Consider the following 25,413-nt stretch of genomic DNA (forward strand, 5'->3'; position numbering starts at 1 on the left):
ATGCTGTGTTGGCTCCCTATTTATACCAAGACAGAGATGACTGCCTAGTGACAGTAAGTCAGTAGCTGAAAGGAGTGGACCAAAGTGGGAGGAAAGCTGGTCCTGGGACCCAAATTGGGAAGTTAAAGTTGATTTAGACTCTTGAGAATTTTGCCTGACTTAGAAATAAGGTTATTACCTACACCCTGGCTCTGCCTATGTTGGGGGTGGTAGGCTTTCTGGCTCATCTGAGCATGCGTGATGACAGTGATAATTCAGCTTGATGATTTGGAGCACACATTCCTGACTTCTAGGCCCTGTCCCACTGGAAGGGAGGCGTACTGGCTCTGGAAAGCATCTGAGTGGGCCTAGAGCCAGCCCACATTTGGACCTCAACTGTTAAGGGCTGTCCTTCTTGCACCTGTGGCCGCCTGGGAACGCAGTGGCCAGAGTTTCTGTCACTTTAGTAACTAACGGAAGACAGCCTTTAGGACAGCTGGTGAAAAAAGATACATGGCATCCATTGCCCAAACAGGCAGTGATCCCCTGCCACCCAGCCTTGTTTAATGCTTCTTCACTGTGACCTCGGCTTATTTCTGTTCCTTGATTTGTAAAGGGAGAAATCTAATGCCTGCTCTGGCCCCTCAGAAATGTTTTTTGACTTATTCAGGCAGTAATGCATGTGAAAATTTGGTGCTCAGTGTAAAGCGTGTTGCAGATGTTGTGTGGGCAGGGCAGCATGGTCCCCGTCAGTAGGGCAAGTGCATGGTGTCTGTAGAAGGTTGTCCTGCCGTGAGAGGAAGGCTGTACACTAAAACTCTTAAAGCTGTAAAAACCCAGCTGTGTGACTGAAGAACACATGTACCCGATTGACAGTGGGTCAGTAATATCTCATACTAGCACATTGTTATTAGATGAGACTTTCTCCCCACCCCCACCCGCCCCCAGATTTGCAAATATTCTCTTTCCGATTTCTTCCAGACTTCACTGAGAGTGCCCAGGTTCCTGAGAGGCCACCCAAGCCGTTCCCTCGGAGAATCAACTCTGAACGGAAAGCAGGCAGCTGTCAGCAGAGCAGTGCTGCCACCTCGGCTGCCGCCTCCCCGCAGCTCTCCAGCGAGATCGAGAGCCTCCTGAGTCAGGGCTACTCCTATCAGGACATTCAGAAAGCCTTGGTCATTGCCCACAACAACATTGAAATGGCCAAAAACATCCTCCGGGAATTCGTTTCTATTTCTTCTCCGGCCCACGTTGCCACCTAGCACACCCCTCCCTGCCGCAGCTTAGAGGACCGAGGAGCCGGGAGCTCTCGCTCAAGTAGCACCCTAAAGGGCGGCTAGGTTCCTTTGGAAACTTCACAGTGAGGTCTTGCCCTGTCTGTGGGGTATCACATCTGTGGTTCCAAGATTTCAAAGCAGTGGACTGAGGACGGAACAGCTAGGAGGCTTGATTCTTTTCTTAATGTTTTAAGAGTGCATTTGAAGGTGTCCTTCAGTTCCCACTTGGAAAGAGTGTGGATTTTTGTGAAATGGTAGCCTACCTGGGGAAAAGTCCAGAAAGCAGAAGTACTGTGCTCTAAATCCTAATTGAGGACTTAAGACTTTCTTGGGTTAAGGATATGGTTGTATGCGTTTTGTCTGTCTGTCTGTGGTTGTGTGTGTCCTGTGGTTATAAGATTAACCTGCTGTGTGTGTAAATTCCAGGTGGGGAATTAGCACAAGAGGTTTAGGAAGGAATCTTAAAGACTCCCATCTACTGTGGTTTTCTCCCCAACCCCAGCGTGTGTTACAACTCAAACACTCCCCTTTGGCTTGGATTGTCATGTGCATAGCTGAAGTCTTGTATTTTTAGAACGCCTCCCCACCCCCCTGCTCTGTCTTCTCCCTGTCTCCTCTGCCCTCCTCCTCCTTAGTGTCCGTCATTGGCAGTGGGCTTACTGTGATCAGCCTTACTGACGCCAAGCAGCTTATAGGATGTTCTTTATAATGTGTGATGGTGTTGGTTTGTTTGGTAGATAGGTGGGAAAAAAGTACTGTCGCTCTGTCATTATGGTCCTGTTTGATACTCGCAGCGAACACTGGTCACTCCAAAGCACTGTTTCTATAGGAACATTGAATCTGTTTTTAAAAAGATGTTTTAATTATCGTAATTACATAATGACTGATATGAGATAGAGGCCTTCAGATACATTCCATGCTCTCCCCAGAAAGTAGTCTGCGGGAGTCAGTTGCCTTGGTGCCAGGTATGTGTTCTAATGTAGATCATGAGATTTTCTACTTAATGGGAAGGGGAAAACATTTGTTTCCAGCATGGCTTTCTGGCCCAAATACCATGAAGCACTTAGGAAGCTCCATTCACACGCTCTTTACCTTGTTATACATAAAATGCACACAGCAGACAATAAGGATTTCTCTCTTCAGCTTTTCTTCCCAGTGAATTTCAGCTTATATGGGTGTCTCCCTGTGATGATGAGCCAGGTTATATTTTCAGAGGTGAGTTTTTTTCTTTGCTCTTTAAGGAGTTGAGGGTATCACTCCAGGGTAGCACAGCATTCTGCTGACAGTTAGCACCAACCCTACACTGGTGCTGCCTGGCGACTCGCTTTTCTCTTTGTGCCTATGGCTTTGGGAATGTAGCATTTCCTTCTTCTTCCTCATCCCCTTTCTTCTTCCCTTTAGCTCTCAGATACTCTTTAGTGACTGCGTTCCCCACGGTCATTAGACATCACTGGTGTGATCAATGCCTTTATTGCACTCAGACAACATTGACCCCAGCTTGTGCCCTTGCCAGTTGGTAAAGAAGACTCAGAGTTCATTGGTCTGTTCCTGTAGATGCTGCCAGCCCGAGCCTTTTAACTGACTTCCCTGGCAGTGGGTAACCTTCCTCCTGGTCAGAAACAAGCCTGCTCCTTGATAAACCCACCTGCCTCACAATCTAAAACCTGGTTTTGTCTCACAATCTAAACAGAAATGACTTTGCATCTATTTTCCTTCCCATGTTATCATAATTGGACTTAAAGCTTTTTCTAACTCTTTTCTTGGCTTTCAGTTACTCCTAGATCTTTTGTTTTTCTCCTCTTGCCTCCGAGCCATTTACATTTCCAGAGTGGATGGTTTGGGGATTCTTGCTGAATTGCCGTGGTTACGCATTGTTTTCTCTTTATGGCAGAAATGACACAGCCCCCAGCAGGTGCAGGAGGGCCTCAGTCAGGGTGGAGAGGGCAGAGGAAAGCGACAGAGAGTCGGAAAGAGGAACCTAGTGTGTCTCCTGCTCAAAGCCGGTATAGTGTTTCACTTGTGGTAGTGTTCATTTTTGCACTTTGTTTAGATGTGGAAGGCCTAGGTGAAGAACTAGAAAACATGGCAGCAGCCTGCGTACCTCTGCCTGCTGGAGTTTTTCCTCATCTGTAGATACTACCTATAGTCTGAAGATCTGACAAGAGAACAAAGCAGTGGTTCTGCAAATCCTTTGTCTTTTCAAAGTGCATGCAAAGTCTTCTTTGAAGATTATGTCCTTCCTTATATACGCTAAAGGCAAGCTTATCCTTTTTTTTTTTTCATAATGGTTCATTGGGTCATTCAGTACTCAACAGTTCATTGAGTACCTGTGTGGTTCATTGGGTCAGCCCTCAAACTCGGTGCTGAACATATGCACCATTGCTTGGCCTGGTTCTTAGCTTGTCAGTTGTTTGTCTACGGGCACTCAGGGTCTCAGACCTTTTGGTGAGAGGTTCCTTTGGGTGCTCTGAGTTCATGCCTGGGTCTGAGTCTGAGATTGCCAGATGAGCCTCAGGCAGGTTTTCACATGGCTCTTGTTTGAGGATATTTCCAAAACCATAATTTCTTAAATTTTCCTTTGAGGCACCAGTCACCCATTCTTCATCCTCAGTTCATGTGGCAGTTTTTAATTCTTTGGTTCTGCTGTGAATTTAACTAAATTCCCCTTTCACAAGTGGGCTTTGAATTTTGCCATTTGGAGCAGTCACATCCCCTTTCTCCCTCTAAATTACAAATGGTTCCCCCTCTGTTAGCTATCAGGTAAGGTTAAAACCACTTTGCTGTTTCCCCTTTTCTCAAATGCATTAGGCTCTTCGGTTCAACCCTGCTTCCCCATGTCTCCTTGGACTGCTTTCTACAGCCCTCCTTGCTGGCTGGCTGTTTCATCCACTGCCCCTGCCATACTCCTTCTATTAAAGTCAGGGGTTCTCAAGGTGGAAAAAACCTGTGGGCTCAGTGATATACCTCCGTTTAGGTAAATAATAGATTTGGCAGTCTATCGTCTCAGCATTTGTCTGTTAATATTTATATCAATAGTGCTATATACCTGTGGGTGGCCATTCTCTCCCCTAACTCTCTCTGTGCCCCCAACCCTGCTCTGCGTGTTGTGCCATCCTTCTGTTCTTTTGCTTCTCATGCAGACTCTTCACACCAGGGCCCAGGGCGTAGTATAGTACTGTTAGTATCATTTAGCTGTTTTGTGGATTTAGAAGAAAAATTAGGGGGGTTGCTATTTCTCATACTTAAAATATTTATTTCCTCTTTAGAAAAGTAAAATATATTTTATGGTTCAATCAGAAACCTCACACATGAGGTTTTTTTTTTATATTTGCTTGCAAAGTAGGACCAGCTATATGTTCCCTTTAACAAGATCTAGATCTTTTTGCATGTGACCAGCAATGGTGTTAGTGCAGAATATTCTCCTACCTCACGTCATGAGAGGCAGAGGGGTACAGGCCCTCTTCCCAAACTGTAAATCTCCCCTCTTGCTGTTGGCCTTTCTGACTCTGCAGTGACCACTGCCCATGGAATAATGATATTCTGACCATTGGCCTGGCTCTCAGAGTGTGTGTTCGTTCAGCAGGTGGTTATGAGTGAATACCATGAGCCTCAAGTGCCAGCTCTGTGTTCTCGCCTGCCACCACAAGGCGGTTTACTGATGTTGAGGAATTGTACTTGGACTGTCTAGCATGTGCATTTGGCCCTAAAATACCCATTCCCAATTCGATTGTGCAGTTTATAGTCACAGCTGTATGCAGACATACGTTTCCTTATAGAGCTGTCCTGGTTAAGAATCATTTCAAGATGCTCCCCTTAACCCCTGTTATCTTCCTATAGTTTTGACAATGTCTGGGAGATTCCTCCATGTAAGTCTCATGGATTACCCACCATTTTTATGTGTTTATAGTCTGTGTGATGGGTCTGTTCATTGGCTCAGAGTTGGACAGTAGGGCAGTCAAATGTTTAAGGAAAGCATCTGCCTACAGTCCCCTTTCCACTCTAGTGCCTTCCTTGATCTTTTTACTCAGCTGCTTGTATTCCTATTCCCCTTTATTAGGAAGTTTTCTTATGACCCTTCTGGGACCTCTTACCATCTCCCATCCTGTGTGGAACTGGTTTTCAATCGTTCCACAGCCTTCCTGCTGATCCTATGTCTCTTTAGAAGAGCCAAAGTTGTGAGAGGAGAATGAGCGCCTGTCTCTGGGTCCTGATCGTCCACCAGTTGTTTGGTCTCCCAAGAGCCAGGCAGTGAGGTAGACTGAATTCAGTTCTCAAAGATGTCAGCCTGTATCTCTAGGAGTATGGAGCTTAGAGACCCTGGAACTTAGTGTAAGAGTCAACACGTTATTCTCCTCCTGGATTTTCATGCCCTAGAAATTCGATCTGAAGTATTCTCAGCATAAAGCATTACTGTTACTTTGATCTCAGTCTACATTAGCAGCCTCATGTTAGAAATGCATGTTGCCACTTAATGCATGGAGGAGGGCGCATAGTGGAAGAAGGTCAAGACTGTATGTTTGACCGTCCTGTTGAGCAGTCCTTCGGATACCAGAAACCGAATTCAAGCAGAAGAAAGGAGGGAGTCATCAGGATGCAGAGTATCTCCCAGAACCCAGCGAAGCAGTACAGTTGATTATGCATGGAGCTGAGAAACTTTGCAACTCGATCTTTCTCCTGCAAGTAAATCTGTTTGTCAGTAATGTGTGGCCGTGAAATCAGTACCCTAGTACTCAAGTCCTCATGGCCCCCCAGTTCTAGGGATCGTCACTTTAACAGATACCCAGCTCCTTTTGTTCATATTCTCAAGGAAAACTGTCATCAGCCCAGCATATTGATCAGGTATGGGCACCCAACCAGTCCGCCTTTGCCACACAGGGCGGCAGCCGCGGGTTAGTTCAGGTGGGAAGAAGGGGCAGTGGGAGGTTCTGACTGGAGGTGAGAGAGACCCTAAACCATTTTGGGTTGGCCTAAAAGTTCAATCAGCTTTTGTGTATGATGTCATGACATGAAAACCCAAATGCACTTTTTGGCCAAACCAATACTTTAGTAGCAAAGCTTACCATACTGCTTTCTTGAGAGGGGAAAGGCAGGCATGGGACTGTGTCTGGGACATTGAAGAAGCGCTTAGGTTAACGTTAACTTGGGTTACTGTCTTCACTGTTTATTGCCTGTTTTTCTTTCCTTTATGAGTCCTGGCATCCAAGATTTCTTACCTCTTTCTTCAGGACCCGTTTCTCCTGTTCCAGAGCTAGTCTGTTCTTGGGTGACATTTCTTAGCCTTCATTTAATCTCAGGTTTCTGGCCGTCTTTCAGTTTCTTCAGAGAGCAGATCACAAATCCCCCGTCGCCCCTGCCCGTGGACTTCTGGGCTCTCTTCAGGTTTTAGTGCTGAGAACATACTCATTCTCCAGGCCCGTGGCCTCAGTCCCTCCATGTCCTCCTCCCTACCCTTTCATCTAGTCTTTCCTCTGCAGTGATGTCCTTAGGCATCACTGAGGTCCGTGGTACCTCAAAAACTACTTTGCAGTAAGAATTTATGACATTGGGACAGTTGCCAGGATGTGAATTAGGTATAGATTCCAGTTGAGAGTTTCTGCTGAGAGCTCTTTCGACAGGATGCATCTGTCCTCTCTGTCCGGTTGCTTCCTTTGTCATCCTGTAGTAAAGCCTTTGTTTGTTGGTTTTTTAAAGCCGTGCTTCTGCTTGCCTGAATCTTCTGATCTTATTTCTCTCATCCCGGACCCTGTCCCTTGTTATTAATGCAGTTCATAATTACTTACAACTTTTTTAAACTACTGGAGTCATTTGATGTACATCGAAGTCGCCTAATAATCCAAAGATGCACACTGAGGCCCGTGGTGAAGGCTGGGGCCTGTGTTTGAAATTCCCTTCTAGGCTCTAGAATTCAGGGGCAGAGGGACAGCCGTGCCACTTGCCTTCACCTAGTCCTAGGAAGTCTGGGTTGGTTTCGGAGGGGGAGCACCAATGTTTCTTGTTTCTGGAAAGTAGCCCAGGAGTGAGTGGGGGAGTCGGGGTGGGGAGAGCCAGGCCTGCCTAGAGGCCCCCTGGCAGTCTTCTGGAGAGCACGGTGCCAAAGGGCCAGCTGTTGACTAACAGACTAACAACTGTTTGGAGATCTCACTGCCCCTTCCCTTGTTCAGTTCTTGAGAAAAATGTAGCCGACCACTCCCTGTGTGTGTAGAGAGTGGAGGCTGAACGCCAACCTACTGATCTGGCAGTGGAACAAATCAGAGTTCTCATCGCCCTGCCCCAGATTCTTGTTCGGTCCCCAAAATGTGAGAGGCGCCCTTCACAAATCCTCCTCCTGCCCCTGGGTCACTTTGGGAGGCCAGGGGAGTCTGCTCGGTCCAGGCTGTCTGAGCCTCTCCAGGCCTGGCGCCGCTGCCCTGCTGGGCCCCCGCGTGGGGGGTGTGTGCGCCTGCACCCAGCGCTCCGACATAGGTGCTAATGTGCCCCATGTGTCGGTTCCCGCCTCCCCGCCTCCCTCTGACCACGCTTTGTGGCTGAGGAAGCTGCGCTTACGGCTGTCTGGAAGCTGACGAGGCAGGGGACTGCTTACCCGGCTGTAGACCTGTGTATTCTGTTCCTTGGCTTCTTCCTTCTGCTGTCGGGGTGAGTGAGCCTGCAGGCGCCAGGCCCACAAGAGTGGATGCCTCCCGACCTGCCCGTCTCAGCCTTGTTTTAGTGTCCTGGCCTTGGCCTCCTGCTGAAATGTGTGGCAAGGGCGTGGCAGCTAGGAGGTACCTCCTCCCCCTGCTTTCTGGCTGTGGTGACTTGGTATTTTTAACCTTATATATCTTTTTGCTTTATTCAAAACAAAACAATTTTTAGCACACTGAAAAAAAAAAAAAAAAAAACCAAACATTTTGTGCCTTTCTAAGGCAGCACTGTATCCCAGGCTGCATTTTAGGACTTAATATGGAAATACCAGAGTCTTAGCTCCTCTACCTTGAGGGTCATTAGTTCTCCAGTCTAGGGGAGAGGACGTGTCTCCATGTGGCCGGGGAGGTGGCACCCAGGTGCAGCGGGTCAGCGGTCCCTTCTCCAGCCACAGTGCTGAGTTGGAAGAAATGAGCATTGTACCCCAGGATCATTTCGTTGGCTCCAGTCAGAATCTTAGTTGTCAGGTTGGATGTTCTGTATTCAGCAGGAGACAGAATGTTCCATGACTGCCAGGTATCCTCTGGACCGTTTCAAGTGACCCAGCCTCCCGATCCTGTCAGTGACCCAACGGCATTGAACAGTGTAGAGTGGACTCCCGAGAAGAGGAGGTTGTTTGTCTTGTCTTGTCTTTATGCTGGATCCTGAACTGGCCTAGACCTCCTGCCTCTCTCTTAAGACTTGGCTTTCCTTTCATTTGAAAACTTCAGACGTAGAGCATTAAGCAGATAGTGCCTCTGCAGGGGCGAGTTTTCCCCTGGGCAGGGCGGCAAGGACCACGTACCGGAACAGAAGCCTGTCCTCAGTATGGTGGCCACTGTAGGTTTCAACAACAAAAGTTTTCTGTATAATGACGTTTTACTTGTCTCTTTCCCTCTTCTCAGTTCTTCCTTGCCTTTAACTTAATAAAGAATTGGGAGATAGAAACAGTTCTTTTCAAAGTCCTCCTTATTCAGGATTTTGACATTCTTGGCCTGGGTGGGGCTGGAGAGAACTTGATGCTTTCTCCAGAATGAAGAGTCCCATTTGTATATCAGTGTTAAAAATAAAACAAAATGAAACCTTAGATGAGATTTTTGTGGACTATTTTAAAAATGTGTCATTAATATAAAAAAATTATATTAGCAGTATTTAATCATTCTCACCTGTAAAGAATAAAACAGAAGGTAAATATTCTTACAGAGAATAGCAGAGCTTTAAAAGTCATTTTCATTTTAAGTCCATTTTGTCTTGCCAGTGTATTAATGTTTAGAGGTTCTGTTATACTAATGTTATTTATTAATTTTTTTCACTTCCATACACAGTTAACTAAAGAGCTTTTTCAGGCACCCATGTCTGTAAAAAATATTTTTAAATAAAGTTTCTTTTGTTGTAGCAGACCAGAGTTCTTGCTCATTCATGGGTCAGGGAGTAATGCATTGGGGAACTACAGGGCCAGATGTATAACCCCATCAGTTCATCACCAGACGTCTTGTTCTGCTACCTGGAGGGCCGTTTAAGTGACAGGAAAGGGGCAAAAACTCCCTGCCGACAGCTCACCAGGCTCTGTAAGCTGCCTCGATCAGGGCAGCTCTGCTGCTAAGGAGCAAGCTTATCCTCTGTGTTAGAGCCCGAGCCCTCTGCTGAGAAGCAGAGGTGACCTCTGGTCCCTGCTCCCAGCTGCAAAGGGCTCTGTGTTCCTTTTGGCATGGTTCCAACTCTGCAGGCCCCAGGCTGCTGTGGTACCCATGATGAATAAAAAACAGTGTAAGATTAAGGGACAATTAAGCTTTATTTTTCATATATATATATATACACACACATATATAAAAAGGAAACAATTTGCAAATTTACAACCTAACAAAACCATATATATACACACACACACGCACGCACACACACACACACGCAGATACACATACATGCCCCAAAGCTCTAGCCAGGCCCATTTCTCATCTCCAAGTACCATTCTCCCATTAGGACCCTGGTGCTAATATAACTTTATAGCCTTAACCCTTGTAAAGGACAATCTGGACCTCAGCTCCAGCCCCCACCCCAGCCTTCAGTCATAATGTGATTCTTAGAGCGGGTGGGGGGAGCCAAGTGAATGAGGGTGCTCGGGCCCAAGGGCCTTCACTCTGGAAATCTGTGCCTGGCATCCTCACTGACTATCCTGTAAGGAACACCACCAGGTCCTAGCTTCTGCCCAGGGAAAGAAAGGAATGTCACAAAAGCGACTCCACAGGCAGGCAGGCAGGCAGCTGCTTCCATTTACTGTGTGGGGGTCTCCCCAGAACTGAAGTGAGCAGTGACCCTCACCCGCAGAGAGAGGCCTGGGCTCACCACAGCCATACTTCAGTGATATGACTGGATTATGAAGCCAGCCCTGGGCCAGGAAGTCAGCTCAAGATAAACAGGCTACCTAATTTGGTTGCTGGTAGAAGACGGGTACTTACATCCATAATGAGAAAACAAGTTCTATAAGAAACTCTCCTATGCATTTCTGGGATATTGAGGCTCCTCCTTGGTCTCAACAAATTAAGACCGTGGTGGACAGGTCCCCAAGGAGGGGGCCTCCAGGGCCACATGAGGTCTTTCTCTGGACAGCTCGGGTCCTAGCCCACGTGCCCTCTGAAACGGGGTCTGCAGGTAAGCTGGAGGGGGATCTTTTCCACTTCAGTAGTCCACTTTAGAGGCTTTGGCGACCATCCTGAGTGCTGGGGAGGAGGGTGAGCAGGGAACAGGGGAGGTTCCAGGCAGTGGGGGGAGAGCCGTGTGATTCAGCGGCTAGTGCCTCAGATCGATGTATTTCTCTCCCTAAAGATGGATGAAGAGCAGAAGTGAGGTGGGGATTCGGAGACACAGACCGGGGTTTAGGTGCCAGCGCTAAGAGGGAGCAGGGACTGAAGCCACAGCTGATGAACTAGGTGCAGCGCCTGGAGGGAAGAAGCCAGGGTGGGGGCGGGCGGGGGGGGCGGGCAGGGCAGGGAATGAGAGGTAAGACCCCCCAAATCACACTGGGCCGCGCGTCACACCTAGTGATGTGAGCCACCAGCGCCGTTCAGGAAGTGGTGATAGACGGGGTCCTGCTCTTGGTCCTGGGGGCTACTTTCTCCGGGGTCCCTCAGCCACCTGCCTGGCCCTACCATCTGTGAGTAGCGTTAGGGAGGCGAGGTGGGAGCTGCTCCCCGTTGGAGACGGGGAAGGATGAAGGACAGAGTTAGTGTTCAGCAACCGTCAGCCCCTGCTGCTCCCAATCCCTGAAGACTGTCAGGCTCTGGCCATGGGAACTGCCTCCTACCTGGTCTCCTGGAGCCCTCTTGTCACCGTTGCTGCCCTGAAGGAGGCCCATCTCTTCTGGGAGCTTATCTGACTTAACTTCAACTACAAATTCGCTCTTACGAGACGGGGGCAGCGTGCTGGGAGGAGGGAGGGAGGCAAGAGGTTGGCAACTTGAGGGCAAGGGAAGGGGGGCTGTCAGGAGGGACGGCACTGGGTGATGACGGGCCCTTGGGTGTTCTGGGCCAGCTTGGGGAAGGGCAACAGGGAAGAAGGGAAGCGGTGTGGTGGAAGGAGCTGGGTAGTGGTGGGAAAGCAGGTGTCCCACTCCTGCTCCGAACGGGCTAGTGGGCCGAGGGCTGGCAGGGGAATGTCCCCGAGGAGGCAGCAAGCTGGCAGCATGAGATGGGGGGGTGGGTGTGCAAGATGCCAGGTATCGTGCTTACATCTCTTGTTTGCCTGACCGTCCACATGGCAGCTTGCCCTTCTTGTAGAAGAAATAGAGGACAGCGCCCAGCAAGGCCAGGACCAGGACGCACACGGTCACAGCCACGATGACCACACCCTTGCTTTCGGGCTCTGTCAGCTTCTTCTCTGTTCCACAAAGACACTTGGAGTCACTCCCTGCCCCAAGCTGTCACGTTACCATCACTGCCCTGCCCAGTCCAGGGCTGATGGAAGGTGGGCAGCTGCCCAAGGCACCCCTGGGCTGGGCAGGGCAGAATGAGGATGCCCGGTCCAGCCTAGCTCACCTGTTGAGGTGCCGTTGGCTCTGGCAGGGGGGCTGACGGTGGAGGTGCTGAGGTTGGTGGTTCTGTTGGAGTCTGGGGTGGAAGACATGAAATGGATTGGGGTCAGGGGTGGGAGAAGAATGAGCCCGACGTGGGCTGGTCCCCACCCCCTCTGCAGGACCCGGCCCTTACCCAGCTCCAGGAAAATGATGGTGGTGTTTCTGCCCAGGGAGTTGGAGGCCACGCACTCAGCGCCTGTCTCCAACAGCTCTGGGGTCACCAGGACGTTCAGGACACTCAGGACACTCTGCGGCTCCTGGTCTTGCTCACTTGCCTACAAGGAAGGAGGCACGGCTCAGGGGTGGGAGGGTGTCGGGTGGTGGCAGCAGAACCTGCAAGGGGATGGCCCAGCGCCTGGGAGGTTGCCGTGCGCCCACTCACCGCACCGTGGACGCTCCACACGATGCTGGGCCGAGGGTGCCCCGAGGCTTCACAGGACAGATTCAGCACTGAGTTCTCCTTCACCCACATCTTCTTTTCCCTTAATGCCATCCATGGGGGCCCTGCGTGAGGGCAGGCAGGTTGAGACAGCACACTCTGCCAGCCCGCCATCCCCTCCCCGCACCAGAGCGCCCCAGGGCAGCAGGTGATTTCTGGCCCCCGGAGAGCTTGAAAACACTGACCAACTCAAGGGCCTCACCAAAAACAGCCACGTTGACCAGCTGGGAGCGGTTTAGGCCGGGAACGCTGGGCACAGAGGCCAGGCAGCGGTAGCCTCCCCCTTCCTCCCGTTTCAGTTTGTGTAACTGGAGCATCTGCCCTTTTGCCAGTAACTTGCCTGTCTGAGATGAGAGATGGGTCAGAGGTCACTCCCAGGCCCATCCATGCCCCCAGAGCCCTGGGTCCACCTGGGTACCTTTTCTCTCAGCCACTGGAACTGAAGGTCCTGGTTGCTCTCAGCCTCACAGTTCAGGGTGAGGCTGCTGCCCTCCTGGCTCTCAGGGGCTGCGGGGCTCACCCGGACATCAGACACATCTGGGGGTGCAGCAGTGGGGTCAGGCAGGACAGGGCGGGTTGGATTCCCTCTTGCCCCAGCCTGGTCCCCCTGTCCTGGGCCCCCAGCCCCTCACAGTTCACCACCAGCTCCTGTTGGTCGCTCTGCAGCGATGTCGTGGTCTCCAAGTCCAGGCCCTGACATTCATAGCGGCCACTATGCTCCTTCTGGGCGGGATCCAAGACCAGGACCCCGTTGTCATCCGTCCTCTCTTCCTCCATCTCCCTGGTATTGAGGTTCTGGGAGAGGACGAGAGTGTGATCAGAGCAGACCTCCAGCCACTCTTGCATGCCCGCCTCCACCCAGAACAGAGGGTCCCACACCTGCTTGATGATGCTGAAGTGGGGCTGGGGGTTGCCATCAGCCAAACACCTGATTTCCACACGGTCCCCCTCCTTCAGCATCCCCTCAGGCTCCACTTCCAACCACACTCTCTCTGCCGGGTCTGTATAGGCAAAGGGGACAGTTCTCAGCCCAAGAATGGCCTCTGTGCCAGGCAGGTAGAAGCTCGCAGGACCCAGCCCCACTGTGAAGGGTCGGTACTCACAGAAAACAGGGACGGTGACCTCCTTAGATTCTTTCATGTGGTTCCCACTGGGTAGCCGGTAGCTGAGCTCACAGTAAAACTGGGCATCTTTGTCCTCCTTGGACACCTGTGCCTGCAGAACGCTGCGCAAGGTAAACAGACCACTGGACTCCTCTGTCTGGGATGACTGGATGTGGACCCCTGGTCAGGGAAGAAGGGGAGAAGGGTTCGGTGGGTCTCTGCTCCGCCTTCATCCCCACCCTGTGGTATCCTGGGTCGGGGAAGGAATGGTGGGGAGCCCCTGTAGAGGGCCGTGGATCATTACAAATGCCACCTGCAACCCTTCAACCCAGCTATTTACTGCTTGCTATCTACCCCAAACACACGTGGGCACTCATACAAGGGTGTGTGCAAATAATACTGCAGTGATTTAAAGGTAAAGAGAAAATACTCTGGATGTCTACTAACCAGAATGAATGGTTAGCTAGATCATATTATAGCTATATTATATATTACATTATAGCTCAGCCATGTGAAGTGCTGGGCAGTAGGTAAACAATCAGGTAGATCTAAATAGAGCGATCCAGCAAGATTTCCAGGACTTGTTGTCAAAAGGAAAACAAAGTGTAGGGCAGGCTGTGCCATTCAGATCAGGGTTTCTCCACCTCAGCACTACTGAGATTTGGAGCCAGTACTCTGTGCCCTGTGGGATGTTTACAGCATCCTTGGCCTCACTGCGCGCCCCCCTCCCCAAATGCCAGTTGCATCTCTCCGTATGCAACAACCAAAAATATTTCCAGACACTGCCAAGTGTCCCAGAGGAGAGCAAGATCAGCCTTAGAAGAGAACCACTGATTTAAGTAATAAAAAACAAAACCCTATATAGTCCTAGATATATTTACATGTGTGAGTAAGGACCTAGAAATAGGCTTGAAAGAATACATACACACTGACAGCAGAGATATTTCTGGGAGAGGGGTCTGCGGCAGGAAGGAAATTTTCCTTCTAGATTTTCTGTACAGTTTGAACTCTAATGATAATATTTTCATGGATGGCTTGTGTACTTAAAAAAAAAAATACAATAGTGACTTCCCTGGCGGTCCAGTGATTAAAGACTCCGCGCTCCAAGGCAGGGGTCATGGGTTTCATTCCTGGTTGGGGAACTAAGATCCAGCATGCCTCACAGTGCAGTCAAAAAAACAAAGTAAAAGTGCAAAGCGGTCCCCATATAGTGCCACAAGCATGGCTTCTAAGGGCAGAGAGGATGACTTACGATTCTTCTCCTCCTTCAGTGACTGGCCGTTCTTGTACCAGGTGACTTGAGGAACAGGGTACCCATTCCTTCCGACGCAGGTGGCAACCTAGGGAGGACAGGGCGTGAGGCTTCCTGACTCTGTGACCTGGCCGAGCTGCCCCCTCTTAGCTCCTGCCAACCCGCCTCCCCCAACCCCAGGCCACCCCAGCAGACCTCACCTCCACAGGCTCCTCACTGTTCACAGAAATGCCCAAGGTATTGACCTGGATGCTTGGCTCCTCTGGAGCTTCTATAAGGGAGAGAGGTAGGGAGGCGTGTGGGACCACCGCTTCCCGGGCCCCACGCTGCCCACAGGGCGCGGACGGGGCACTCACTGTAGACGCGGAGCCGGATGCGGTGCTCCTGAGCCCGGCGCCTGCCCTGGCACGTGAAGATGCGGTCATCGTGGGGCGTGATGCCGGTCAGGGCCAGAGCAGTCCCTTTGTCCTGGAGGCTGAGCCGGTTGTGGTACTCCCCAGGCTCACTCTGGCCCTGACCCTGACGCACACGGAAGATGAGCGTCCGCTTCTCCTTGTGGACCTGAGCAGAGGCAGCAGGGCAGGGGTGAGGGTCCTGGGGCTACAGGAAGGGCAGGGCCTCCCGCCCCTGCTGCCCTCTGCTGCACTCACAGAAAACCAGTCCACGTGGCTGAGGTTGCCCTGGGCATGGGAGAGGCCACACTTCAGAAGGGCCGTGTGGCCCACTTCCACCTCCACCAGCTCGGGCTCCGGCTGCTCGGCCTCTCCGGGCACACCTGGGGGGAGGCGGGAGGCGGCACCAGCAGCTGTGTGAGCTCCAGCTGCTCACCATGCCCTTCGCTCACACCCGCTCGCAGCAGCTGTTCTCTCTGCCACTTCAATGAGGGTCCGAAGGGCACGCTGTCCTCTCTAAGCCTCAACCACTCTGTATGACTCCCCCCAACCCCGGGCCGGCCCTCTCCTGGCTCAAGGGAGCTGGGGCTGGACATTTCTGGTCATTGGAGCCGAGACCCTGAGCACCAGGAACTCTCAGATGAGGCTGGCAGAGGGTGGGCCAAGAGGAAGGCCCCTTTCCTTCCAGGCCCCCTCCTCCCTGGGTGAGCTCAGAGTGTGGGAATGCAAGGCATGTGCCAGGCCGGGGCACACAGGCCCTTTTTGTCCCCACACCCAGGGTAAGACATCACTACTCTACCCTTTGCCCCCCAACGCCCCCCCCCCATAAGACCCCAATGGGCAACCCTGGTCAGGAGACCCCTATCTCCTACTCTGTAAGCAGCACCTCTGTGGATTCTCACACTCTCAGGGGACCCCATCCTGGGAGTCTTGTGAGTACAGGAGGGGTCAGAGTCATGGAGGGGCCAGAATCTCTCCCTGGGGTCGGGGGCAGGGGTCAGGGCAAGGGCCAGGCAGTGGGCAGGAGTGACGTCAGCAGTGCCAGTGTCCTGCCCGCCCCACGAGGAGGTGATGTCACTCCATACCATCTGGTTGGACTCGGGTGCCTGGGCGGTTGCCCTGAGCTGGCTCCCAGACAATGAGGGCAGATGGGGTGGTCTTCAGCCCAGAGCAAAAGCCTCAGCTCCCTGACTCAGTTTCCCCAGCGCTAGAAGAACGGGGCAGGGTGGGGCTGGACCTTCTGCAGCACTGGAGCCCCATGCAGCCCTTTCCCCTCCATCCCCCAGAAAGGCTTTGAAGGCAGCAACCAAGAGTACCCCAGGGATACTGTTGGCATGGGCACGAAGCCATGGCATTGGGTATTGCCCAGACCTCCCTTTCCCCAGCCAGCCAGCGGCAAGAACCCGGGAAACGGAGCCAAGAGAAAGGAGCGACACCACTGCGGCCATACAAGGGCAGGGTGAGCCCGGGAGCACCCGGCTCCTGGGCGGTTTCAGAGAAAAACTCCGAGGTGCAGGGGCCCTTTTCCCACCTGAATTTGGTCCCATTCCGGGAGGTGTAACAAGTCTGGGGCGCTCGCACTCTGGGACTCCGCGATCCCCATTCCCTGCCACCTGTGACCCCGTCACCCGGGTAGGCGCGAGGGGACCCACACGGCGCTCCAGCCTTTGCCAACGCCCTGGCAGGGCGGGAGCCGCCGTACCTCCCCCTCTCGCTCACCTCTAGCCTGGCTCGAAGCCCAGGCGGGAGAGGGAGGGGTCGGTGCACCCCTCCAGCTAAGAAAGCTGCGTTTTCCAGCAACAGGCGGGCGCGGAATTCAGGATTTGGGGATGCGCTGTAGCTGCCCCTCCCGCCAAGGCTCCAATCACGCTCCCCGCCCCCCGCCCCCGAGAAAGCACCTGAAGAAAAGCTCTCCCCAGCGCCTGAAGGGACTCTGCTCCACCCCTTCCCGATCCAGGCAGAAGCCCCCTCCCCGTCTCCCCAGTCCTGCTCCCGGGATGGTCTGGAACAGAGACCGCAAACTGGCCACAAAGAAGAGTTGTACGCGCGCAAGGCGCCGGGTGCCGGGGACCCCGAGAGGAGGAACGCACGCCGCCGCGCAAAGCCCCGGCCCCCACCGGGATGCGGGCTCTGCTCCCGGGCACGCTCCGCCGAAGACCGCCGGGCCGGGCCGTTCGGGGTGCGGGGCTCCAGCGAGCTCACTCACCCGCGGCGCGGCGAGAGCAGCAGCAGACGGCGAGCAGGAAAACGCAGATGAGCCCGGACCGTCCCATGCTTCCCGGCCGGAGGGCTAGAGCCAAGTGAGGGAGCTCGCGGCCGCCGGGGGCTGACGTCAGGGGGGCGGGGGAGGGGGCCCGGGCGCCCGGGCCGCCCGCCACGCCCCGCGCAGCCCACCCCCCGCCCGGCGCGCCGCAGCCCTAGGGGGCGGGCCCGGCGCCGAGATGCCCGGAGCTGCGCCGCGGAACAGCGCGGCGCGGGGTTAGGCCGGAGCCTTCCTCCCAGCCCCCAGCTAGGGAACGGACAGGGGGCGGTGACAGGTGTCTCCGAGGCGGCTGCGGGGAGAAGCTGGCCCGGATGCTGGAGTCCCGCCGGGTCAGACCCCGCTTAGCCCCAGCCAGCCCGTGTAGCCCTGGGGGACCTCCTGGCGGAGGAGCCACTGGCAGGTCCTTGGTGTCCTTGGTGGGGGCCTCGCTCCCTTTTAAGCTCTTCTGCCCGCCGCCTCCTCCACTCCCCCGGACCTCTGCTCCAGAGAAATAGGGCTTCCCAGAACGGTTGCACCACTGCGGCGGCCGCCGGCCTGGCACTACCCCCAAGCCTTGCAGTCCTGGCCGCTTTGAGGGAAGAACCCTGGGCCGGGGGCCCACAGACCCAGAGGCATCTGTACTGGGGAGTGGAGACGGTGCGCTAAAGGTGGTCCCTTCACCCTCAGCTCTTTCAAGTCTCAGACCAGAGGAAGCCGGGAGGGCCTGAATTCACAGGCCCGAAGTTGTCACACTTGTCCCACCCAGCCCGGATCTTGAGGTTTCTGCCCCTGCTGGCTTCACTCACTGAACCCAGCCCGGGACTCAGTTTCCCCTGAATGAAGAAAGAAGGGGGGAAAATGAGTTAATGGGCACAAGATCTCCAGCTTGCCCCCCCTTACCTGTTGCTGTTGCTGAGGGTTGAAGAGACCCCCTGTGTCAGGGCTCTTGCCCCCCAGCAGCTGAGGGTGGGGGTTTTGGAGGAGGAATCAGAATTGACTCCAGGCTGCCCTGCCCAAGTGGAATCTGTCCCAGCGAGGCGGGGGGAACTGCATCTCCCCTTATTCCCAATGCCTGGGTCTTCGGGCCCCTTGAACCTGAACTGAGGCTCTGGGGAGTGAGACTTATTCTTGTCTCATAGAGAAAGACCCCCAGCTCCCTGACCCTGGGAAAGGGTTCCACATCATCTGGGACCCGTCTAACTGGGAAGGTCTAAAGGGGGCCTGGATTTGGGATAGAGTCCTGTCCTAGGCAGGGCAGCCTTGCCGCTGGTTGGGGGAGGAGCAGGGTGAGGCAGCAAATGCCGGAGATGGGCAGGTGACTTAGAGGATGCTCCAGGATGGCGTTTTGATGACGCCGAGATGACTCTTGAGCCACATCAGCCCTCATCTTTCAGATCTTTGCTGATCCCCTCCTCCGTCTCCATTAATTTTCAGCCAGAGGCCATGCCAGGCAGGCCAAGCCAGGGGCCTGGAGCCCGGGGTGGGGGTGGGGGGTGAGAGAAGGATGGTGCTTCCTCATCCCCCAGAGTGAATGTATGGACTGGCCCAGGGCCCAGAATGGAATGGATGCATTTGTTTTTGTCTGCAGGGGCAGGAGTGGGAATGGCTGAAGGATGCTGTTTGCCCTGGCACGCTCAGAGCTGGGCATGGTATTCTACTTCCCTGCCCCCACCCCCCTTCCCTTCTCTTAACACCATTAACTAATCATTCTCCTCTCTCCAGCCTGAGAGCAAAGCCAGCTAACCACCAAGGACGGTCAGTTCAGAATCCTTCTTCCGTTGTGAGAAGAGTGAAGCTAGGAGGGGGTGGTGGAGCTGCCTCTGCGGTGAAAGAGAAGTGAGGGTAGAGCCCAGGGTGACCTCTGTGTCCCACATGTCTCCACCAAACTAGCACAGAGACTGTCCTTTAGGGAAGCCAGTAGCTTAGGGTGATCTGGGCTGCCAGGGAGTGGGTGGTAGAGGTCAGGGGGCAGACAACCTCGAGAAGGCTTCATGAGCAGGGCCCACTAGGATTTCAAACCAAAGAGGTCAAGTCCTTGGAGAGGCTTCAGAGGGGACTGGAAGCAGAAGGAAGCAGAATGATGGCAGCACAGGGTGAAGGAGCAGGAGGCGGAGGGTATCTGAGATGGGGATCTCCGTGTCTCTGAGATGCCAGAAGCTAGAGCGTCCACAGCTGCAGGAAAGAGAGGAAGCAGATGGGGAAGAACTTTCAGCGAGAGAGGATGGAGGTCCAGCAGAAGGGGAGAGCTAAGGAGGCCACTGTGGGCTTTCCATCTGCAGACACTGTTGTGCCTGGACTCAGTGGAGGCAGCCTTGCCCAGATGCAGGCCAGGATCAGCAGAACCCCAGACCAGAGCCCTAAGTTCCCAGCCTCATTTCTGTCCAGAAGGAATGGGTAGGAAGGCTGCCTTCTTCACTCCGACGGCAGACCCAGGGGGCGCAGAAGGCCCTTGGTGCGTCTCTTGGGCATAAATCTGACCACAGGTAGGGAAACTGAGGCTGTGTGGGGTGGTGGCCACGGTCTGAGTTCCTCAACTGCTGTCTCCGGGGTGAGTGGAGGCTTTCATTTCATTGTACGATGTGGGACCCTCCCACACCCCACCCCCCATGGAGCTGGAGGTAAAAAGACAAGGCTAGTCCTGCCCAGGGGGGCTAGTCCTGCCCCGGGGGGCTAGTCCTGCTGGGGTGAGATTAAACCCAGGAGTCCTCTTTCATAGTGGGTACAGTGGTCTCCCAACCACCCTCTCCGGTGGAGGGGCCTCAACCAGGAGGATATGAGAAGGGCGGGCTGAGCAGAGGAAGGAAGCCGATAAAGACAAGTTTACATCTGCAGTAAGAAGGAGCTATGGGGTGGAGGGGGTTGGCCAGCAATATTGGCAATGACTGAGGCTGGGGAATCCCCCCGCTCCCGGCCTGGCCTAAAAATAGGGTTCAGTCTGAGTCTTTGGAGGGGAGGTAGGAGAATTTTTTCCAGTGTTGGGGGGTCTGAGCTGGGAGGAGATTGTGCTCAGGGACTGAAGAAACGGGGTAGGAGGCGGGTGGGGGGCAGTTGCTGCTGAGGCAATCTTGGGCCAGGAAACCGGATACTGGGGGGCTGGGTGGAAAATGTTGGGGAAGAGATTGAATAGGGGGAAGCGGCCCCTGTCTTGGCCGGACGTGGCCTCACCCATGTCCTTCGCACCTGACTCCAGGCAGGAAGGAGCTGCGGCCTGGATTGAGCTGCGCCCCAGAAACGCCTTGGAAGAGGAGGAGGGTGACTTGTGCTGGTGGTGGTGGGTGGGGCGGGGGGAGATGGGAGGGGCTATTTTTAAACTTGGAGAAACCGTCAGTGAGTTCATCTCCACCCTGAGTGCTGGAGGAGGCAAAGGCCCCATTGTACAGGGGTCCAGAGAAGGGGCGGGGGAGGGAGGTGGTGGCACAATGGCTGGGATTATATCGGAGCCGGCGGGGGAGGGGAGGGCGCGGGAGGGGGCGTCTCCATCACAGCTGGCCTACTGAACTCCGGGGTCGAACCAGGCTGGGGCTGGGACAGGGGGGTTTTCCCACTCTCACAGAAACCCCCTCTTGGGGAGGTGGGATCTGTCTCTGGCATCCGGTGTCGCATCCTGGGGAGGGGGCTGTGGGTGGAATTCCCACAGCCTGGCTTTCCCAGGGACACTGCAGGGTCCGTTCCCAGGCTCCCGGCATTCCAGCGACTCCCCTGGGAGCTGCCGGCCTCTCCTCTCAGCCCCTTCCCTGCTAAGGGGGTGGGGGAGAGAAGGAAAAGAGGATGTGGCCACAGGGGGACTCTTCCTGGGGATTAGGGACCCATAAACCAGAGGGAGGGTTCGCAGTGAGTGCGGTGCGCAGAGGGGGACCCTTCCCTCCCGTCCTAGTCTCCAGCCCTGTTGAGCTGTCCCTCGGGCCTGGACTATCCCCTCTAGTCCTCTCTGACCCCAGGGTCCTCTCCACGTGGGCTGGCCTCCAGCACGCAGGGCCTCAGCCCAGGGGATCCCAGGTCCTGCCTGGGGGAGGCGGGGCGTTCGCCGAGCTCGCCCCAATCCAAACATTACCATAAATGCTCAGGCTGCTGCGGGCCGGGGAGGGGCTGGGGCAGGAGACCTTGGGGGCTCTCCGGAAGCCCCGAATCCGGTCTCCAGGCCTTTCCCAGCGAGGGCTGGTGGAGGTGATTCAGTCTCTGCTTTGGGAAACGGAGGGGGAGCTGAGTTGCGGGTGGGAGTCGGGTGGAGTTTGGGCAGAGAGCCAGACGGCATGGGGAGTCCCTGAGCACTGCCTCCCGGGGCCCAGTGACCTCTGATGGAGGGGAGAGGAGGATGATCCAGCCAGGATTTCAGCCTCGGGCAGGGCTGGGGGCTCCTGTCAGCTGTGATAAAGGATTGTCTCGCTTCCGGTCCTGGGTCTCTGCTCTCCGGCCTCTGAGGACCCAAACGTCTTCCCACTTCTTCCTCCCATCCTAAATTTGGAGAACGGAGCGAGCGGGGGGCAAGGGGAAGGGCAAAGGGCCGGACGCTGGGAGCCTACACCTCTCCCCTCGGGGAAGTTCACATCCGCTCCCCAAAATACCACCACCCAGGAGGAGGAGTGTCCCCAGAGAACTGTTTAAATTTTGACTTTGAGACGTCCCTGAGGAAGGGCTAGCTCGTCTACCCGAGAGGAGGCTACAGGAACCCTAGTGACCCCAGATTCTGCTCCACCCCTGGAGACCCCCAGAGCTTTGAACAACTGGGGAGGCCCAGACCAGGGGGGAGCCGTGTTCCATTGCACCCTGGCAGGGCCTGTGGCCCCTTCTGTAGTTGCCACAGCTGGCCTTGGAGGCTGCCAGAGAGGTGGGGGGAAGGGAACAGCAAGCTGGGGGGAGAGGGACGCTGAACCCCCATCTCCCTGACCCACATCCCAGGGCCCACGGCCTCAAGGGACCTTGAAAAGTGGAGAGAACACAGGATTTGGAGTCAGAGAAAATCCCCAGACCAGATCAGACTGAGCCTGTGTTCTCGCGGGCACCTTGCCTTCGTGTCCCAATCACATGGAAAGAGCTAGCTCTGCTTTGGTCTCCAGGGTGTGATCATGCATGTCGCCCGGTCCCTTCAGTCATGTCTGACCCTTTGCAGCCCCGTGGACTGTAGCCCGCCAGGCTCCTCAGTCCGTGGGATTCTCCAGGCAAGAATACTGGAGTGGGTTGCCGTGCCCTCCTCCAGAGGATTCCTGACCCAGGGATCGAACCCATATCTCCTGCATTGTTGGTGGATTCTTTTACCGGCCGAGCCACCATAGAAGCGCTTGTCTCCAACACCCAGCTGTAAACTCCATGAAGGAATTGGTGGCTTTGCGATCTCTTGCCACTTAATTAACTCATCTTGGGCATGTGGCCAAACCAGTGACTGTTGAGAAGGGACATGGCAGTGCCCAGAATGAGAGAAGAATCTGCTCATTTTCACAGGGCTGTACAACTCAGCCCATGACTTAAGGGTCATTTTCATTGCTAATGTTTATCTTGATCTTTGCAACAAAAAATGAGGAAACTGAAGTGAAAATTTACACGACCTAAAGTCACACAGCCTGTGAGTAACGGAGCTACATTTTTTCAGTGTGGTAAAATACGCATAACCTAAAACTTACCCTTTAAACCACTTTAAGTGCACAAGTCAGTGGCATCAAGCATGCTTACAATGTTATGCAACCATCACCACTGTCTAGTTCCAGAACTTTTTGATCACTCCAAGGAACTAAAATTTGAACGAAGATTGATCCAACTCCCAAAGCTGGGCCCCATACCTGTGATAATTTACAGCTGCATTAAGTAAACACATCATGGAAAAGAAAGCAGCAGATTGAATACCAACGAATTATGTGGTATAAACAGGAAATGCAACAGGGATTCAGAAGAGGGAGCTTCTATGGACGGCGCCTGCACTAGCCAGGAAAGCCTTTCTGGAAGTGTGGAGGCTCTAGCGAAAAGTCAAGTGTAGATAGGGGAGGAGTGAGGCTAAATCATTCCAAGCAGAGCAAGTGGCACAAACAAGGACAGGAAGGGTGAGGATGAAGAAAGGGACACACACAGTGACAACTGCTTCTTCTGTATTAAAGAGTTTCAGCATCAGCATCTGGCTAGAAGGTCAGGCTGATGTGGGGAGGCTGGCAAAGATGAACTGCTGTTTGTATAGCCAGCTCACCGCTTTCACTTTCATTGTATGTTTACTTAGAGTGTCTTGAGGAGAGCTTCAGCCACTGCTACCACGTATTGGCACCACCTTTATGCAAACAGCTGGTGCTAAAATAAAGTGTTACACGGCTAGCTAGAAATTCAAGAGGGTAGAGGATGGGCAGATGAGGTGGGGTAAAGTCATGGGGGAGGAACTTGGATCTTAAGATAGAAGAGGCAGTGGGGAGCCACTGTAAGTTCTTGAGCAATGATGTGATGAAATTGGAATGGAGGTTTATAAGGGTTTCTCCATCCTAAAGGAAATCATCCTAAAGGAAGTCAGTCCATCCTAAAGGAAATCAGTCCTGAATATTCAGTTGAAGGGCTGATGCTGAAGCTAAAACTCCAATACTTTGGCCACCTGATGCGAAGAAACGACTCATTGGGAAAGACCCTGATGCTGGGAAAGATTGAAGGCAGGAGGAGAAGGGGACGACAGAGGATGAGATGGTTGGATGGCATCATGGACAGGATGGACATGAGTCTGAGTAGGCTCCAGGAGTTGGTGATGGACAGGGAAGCCTGGCGTGCTGCAGTCTATGGGGTTGCAGAGAGTCAGAAGACTGAACGATTGAACTTAACTGAAGGGTTTCTCTAGTTCTTCTTGCCTGAGAGCGCCCCCTGGTGCCCCTAATTTAAATTGTTCTCTCATCTCACGAAAAGCAGGTAGGATGGGGGGATGGAAAAACAGAATTGATGAGTTGGAGAAGCCAGTCTTAGGCTTCATTTCAATTCGTCCTGAGTGATGCCAACACTGTGGTACAAATAGAGGTGACATGTGGAAAGAGAGGGTTTGCTTCGAAGGAAAAGGGCACTGTGGCAGCTCCCTTCTCTGTCTCATCATTGAAGTAGGATGTCGTGTCTAAGCTTGGGGGCGGAGGATGGGATCATAATTAAGACAAGGTTCATGGGCTTAAGAGGTTTGTACTCTAGTGTGGGAATGCATGCTCAGTTGCTCCAGTCGTGTCCGACTCTTTGTGACCCCATGAACTGTAGCCTGCCAAGCTCCTCTGTTCACAGGATTTTACCAGGCAAGAATACTGGAGTGGGTTGCCGTGCCCTCCTCCAGGGGATCTTCCTGACCCAAGGATCAAACCTGCCTCTCTTGCACGGCAGGCAGATTTATGAACGCTGAGCCACTGGGGAAGCCCTAGTGAGGGGGATTGACAAGTAAACAATTAGAATATAAAGTGCAAGTACTAGGGTGCACAAATGCATATGAACAGTTACTTAACTCAACCTTAGGTGGACAAGGAAGGCTTCCTGGAAGAGTTGATACCTAGCTTCATTTTAAGAGATAATGGCAGGTAGCCGGGTAAATAGGGTATGGTAGCATCCTCTGTGCAGGAGACGACTAGTGCTTGGTTCATATCCTGCAAGGGAGGAATGAATTTAGTGAGGGATGAGGCCAGATTACAGAGGATTTGTAGACCCTGATAAATGGTTTAGCACAGCAGGGTGTGTATAAACGGTTCTGAGCAGGGGAATCCCTGCCAATCAGTTTAGATCCATCTGAGTTCAGGCACACAGGGACAGAACCAAAGGTCTCATTTTCCTTCTTTTTTTTAGCTAATTAATTAGACTGGGCCAGGTCTTAGTTGCCTCATGAGAGATCTTTGTTGCCAAATGTGGGATCTTTTTTTTTTTTTTAGTTGCAGCGTGCAAGATCTTTTTAAAATTGCAGCTTGTGGGATCTAGCTCCTTGACTAGGGATCAGCCCAGGCCTCCTGCATTGGGAGCGTGGATGGAGTCTTAGCCACTGGACCTCCAGGGAAGTCCCCCAAAGGTTCCACTTTCTAAGG

At 53.4% G+C, this 25,413-nt stretch overlaps 2 protein-coding genes across 4 annotated transcripts in view; one reads left to right on the forward strand and one right to left on the reverse strand.

Annotated features, from left to right (window-relative positions):
- CBL (Cbl proto-oncogene) overlaps positions 1-9,314 on the forward strand; it is an 87,284-nt gene extending 77,970 nt beyond the window's left edge. For both annotated transcript variants that reach the window (XM_043900912.1, XM_043900920.1), the window contains one exon: positions 961-9,314. In XM_043900912.1, the coding sequence (XP_043756847.1) occupies positions 961-1,241 (281 nt within the window). In that variant the 3' untranslated portion in view covers positions 1,242-9,314. The remainder of the gene's footprint in view (positions 1-960) is intronic.
- Positions 9,315-9,689: 375 nt separating this feature from the next.
- MCAM (melanoma cell adhesion molecule) lies at positions 9,690-17,529 on the reverse strand. 2 transcript variants are annotated; one of them, XM_043900929.1, is made up of 16 exons: positions 17,378-17,529; positions 15,430-15,554; positions 15,136-15,340; positions 14,980-15,050; positions 14,780-14,867; positions 13,528-13,707; positions 13,304-13,425; positions 13,057-13,219; positions 12,843-12,961; positions 12,627-12,768; positions 12,368-12,489; positions 12,119-12,260; positions 11,948-12,019; positions 11,642-11,789; positions 11,218-11,335; positions 9,690-10,733 (listed from the first exon to the last, which is right to left on the reverse strand). In XM_043900929.1, exons 1-16 carry the CDS (start codon positions 17,442-17,444, stop codon positions 10,704-10,706), a joined length of 1,914 nt encoding a protein of 637 aa, XP_043756864.1. In that variant the 5' UTR covers positions 17,445-17,529; the 3' UTR covers positions 9,690-10,703. The 2 variants fall into 2 exon arrangements, with proteins under 2 accessions (XP_043756864.1, XP_043756871.1); XM_043900936.1 differs by lacking the exon at positions 11,218-11,335.
- Positions 17,530-25,413: the final 7,884 nt, after the last annotated feature.

This window comes from Cervus elaphus, chromosome 1 (genome assembly GCF_910594005.1).
Source record: "Cervus elaphus chromosome 1, mCerEla1.1, whole genome shotgun sequence".
Classification (NCBI taxonomy): Eukaryota; Metazoa; Chordata; class Mammalia; order Artiodactyla; family Cervidae; genus Cervus; species Cervus elaphus.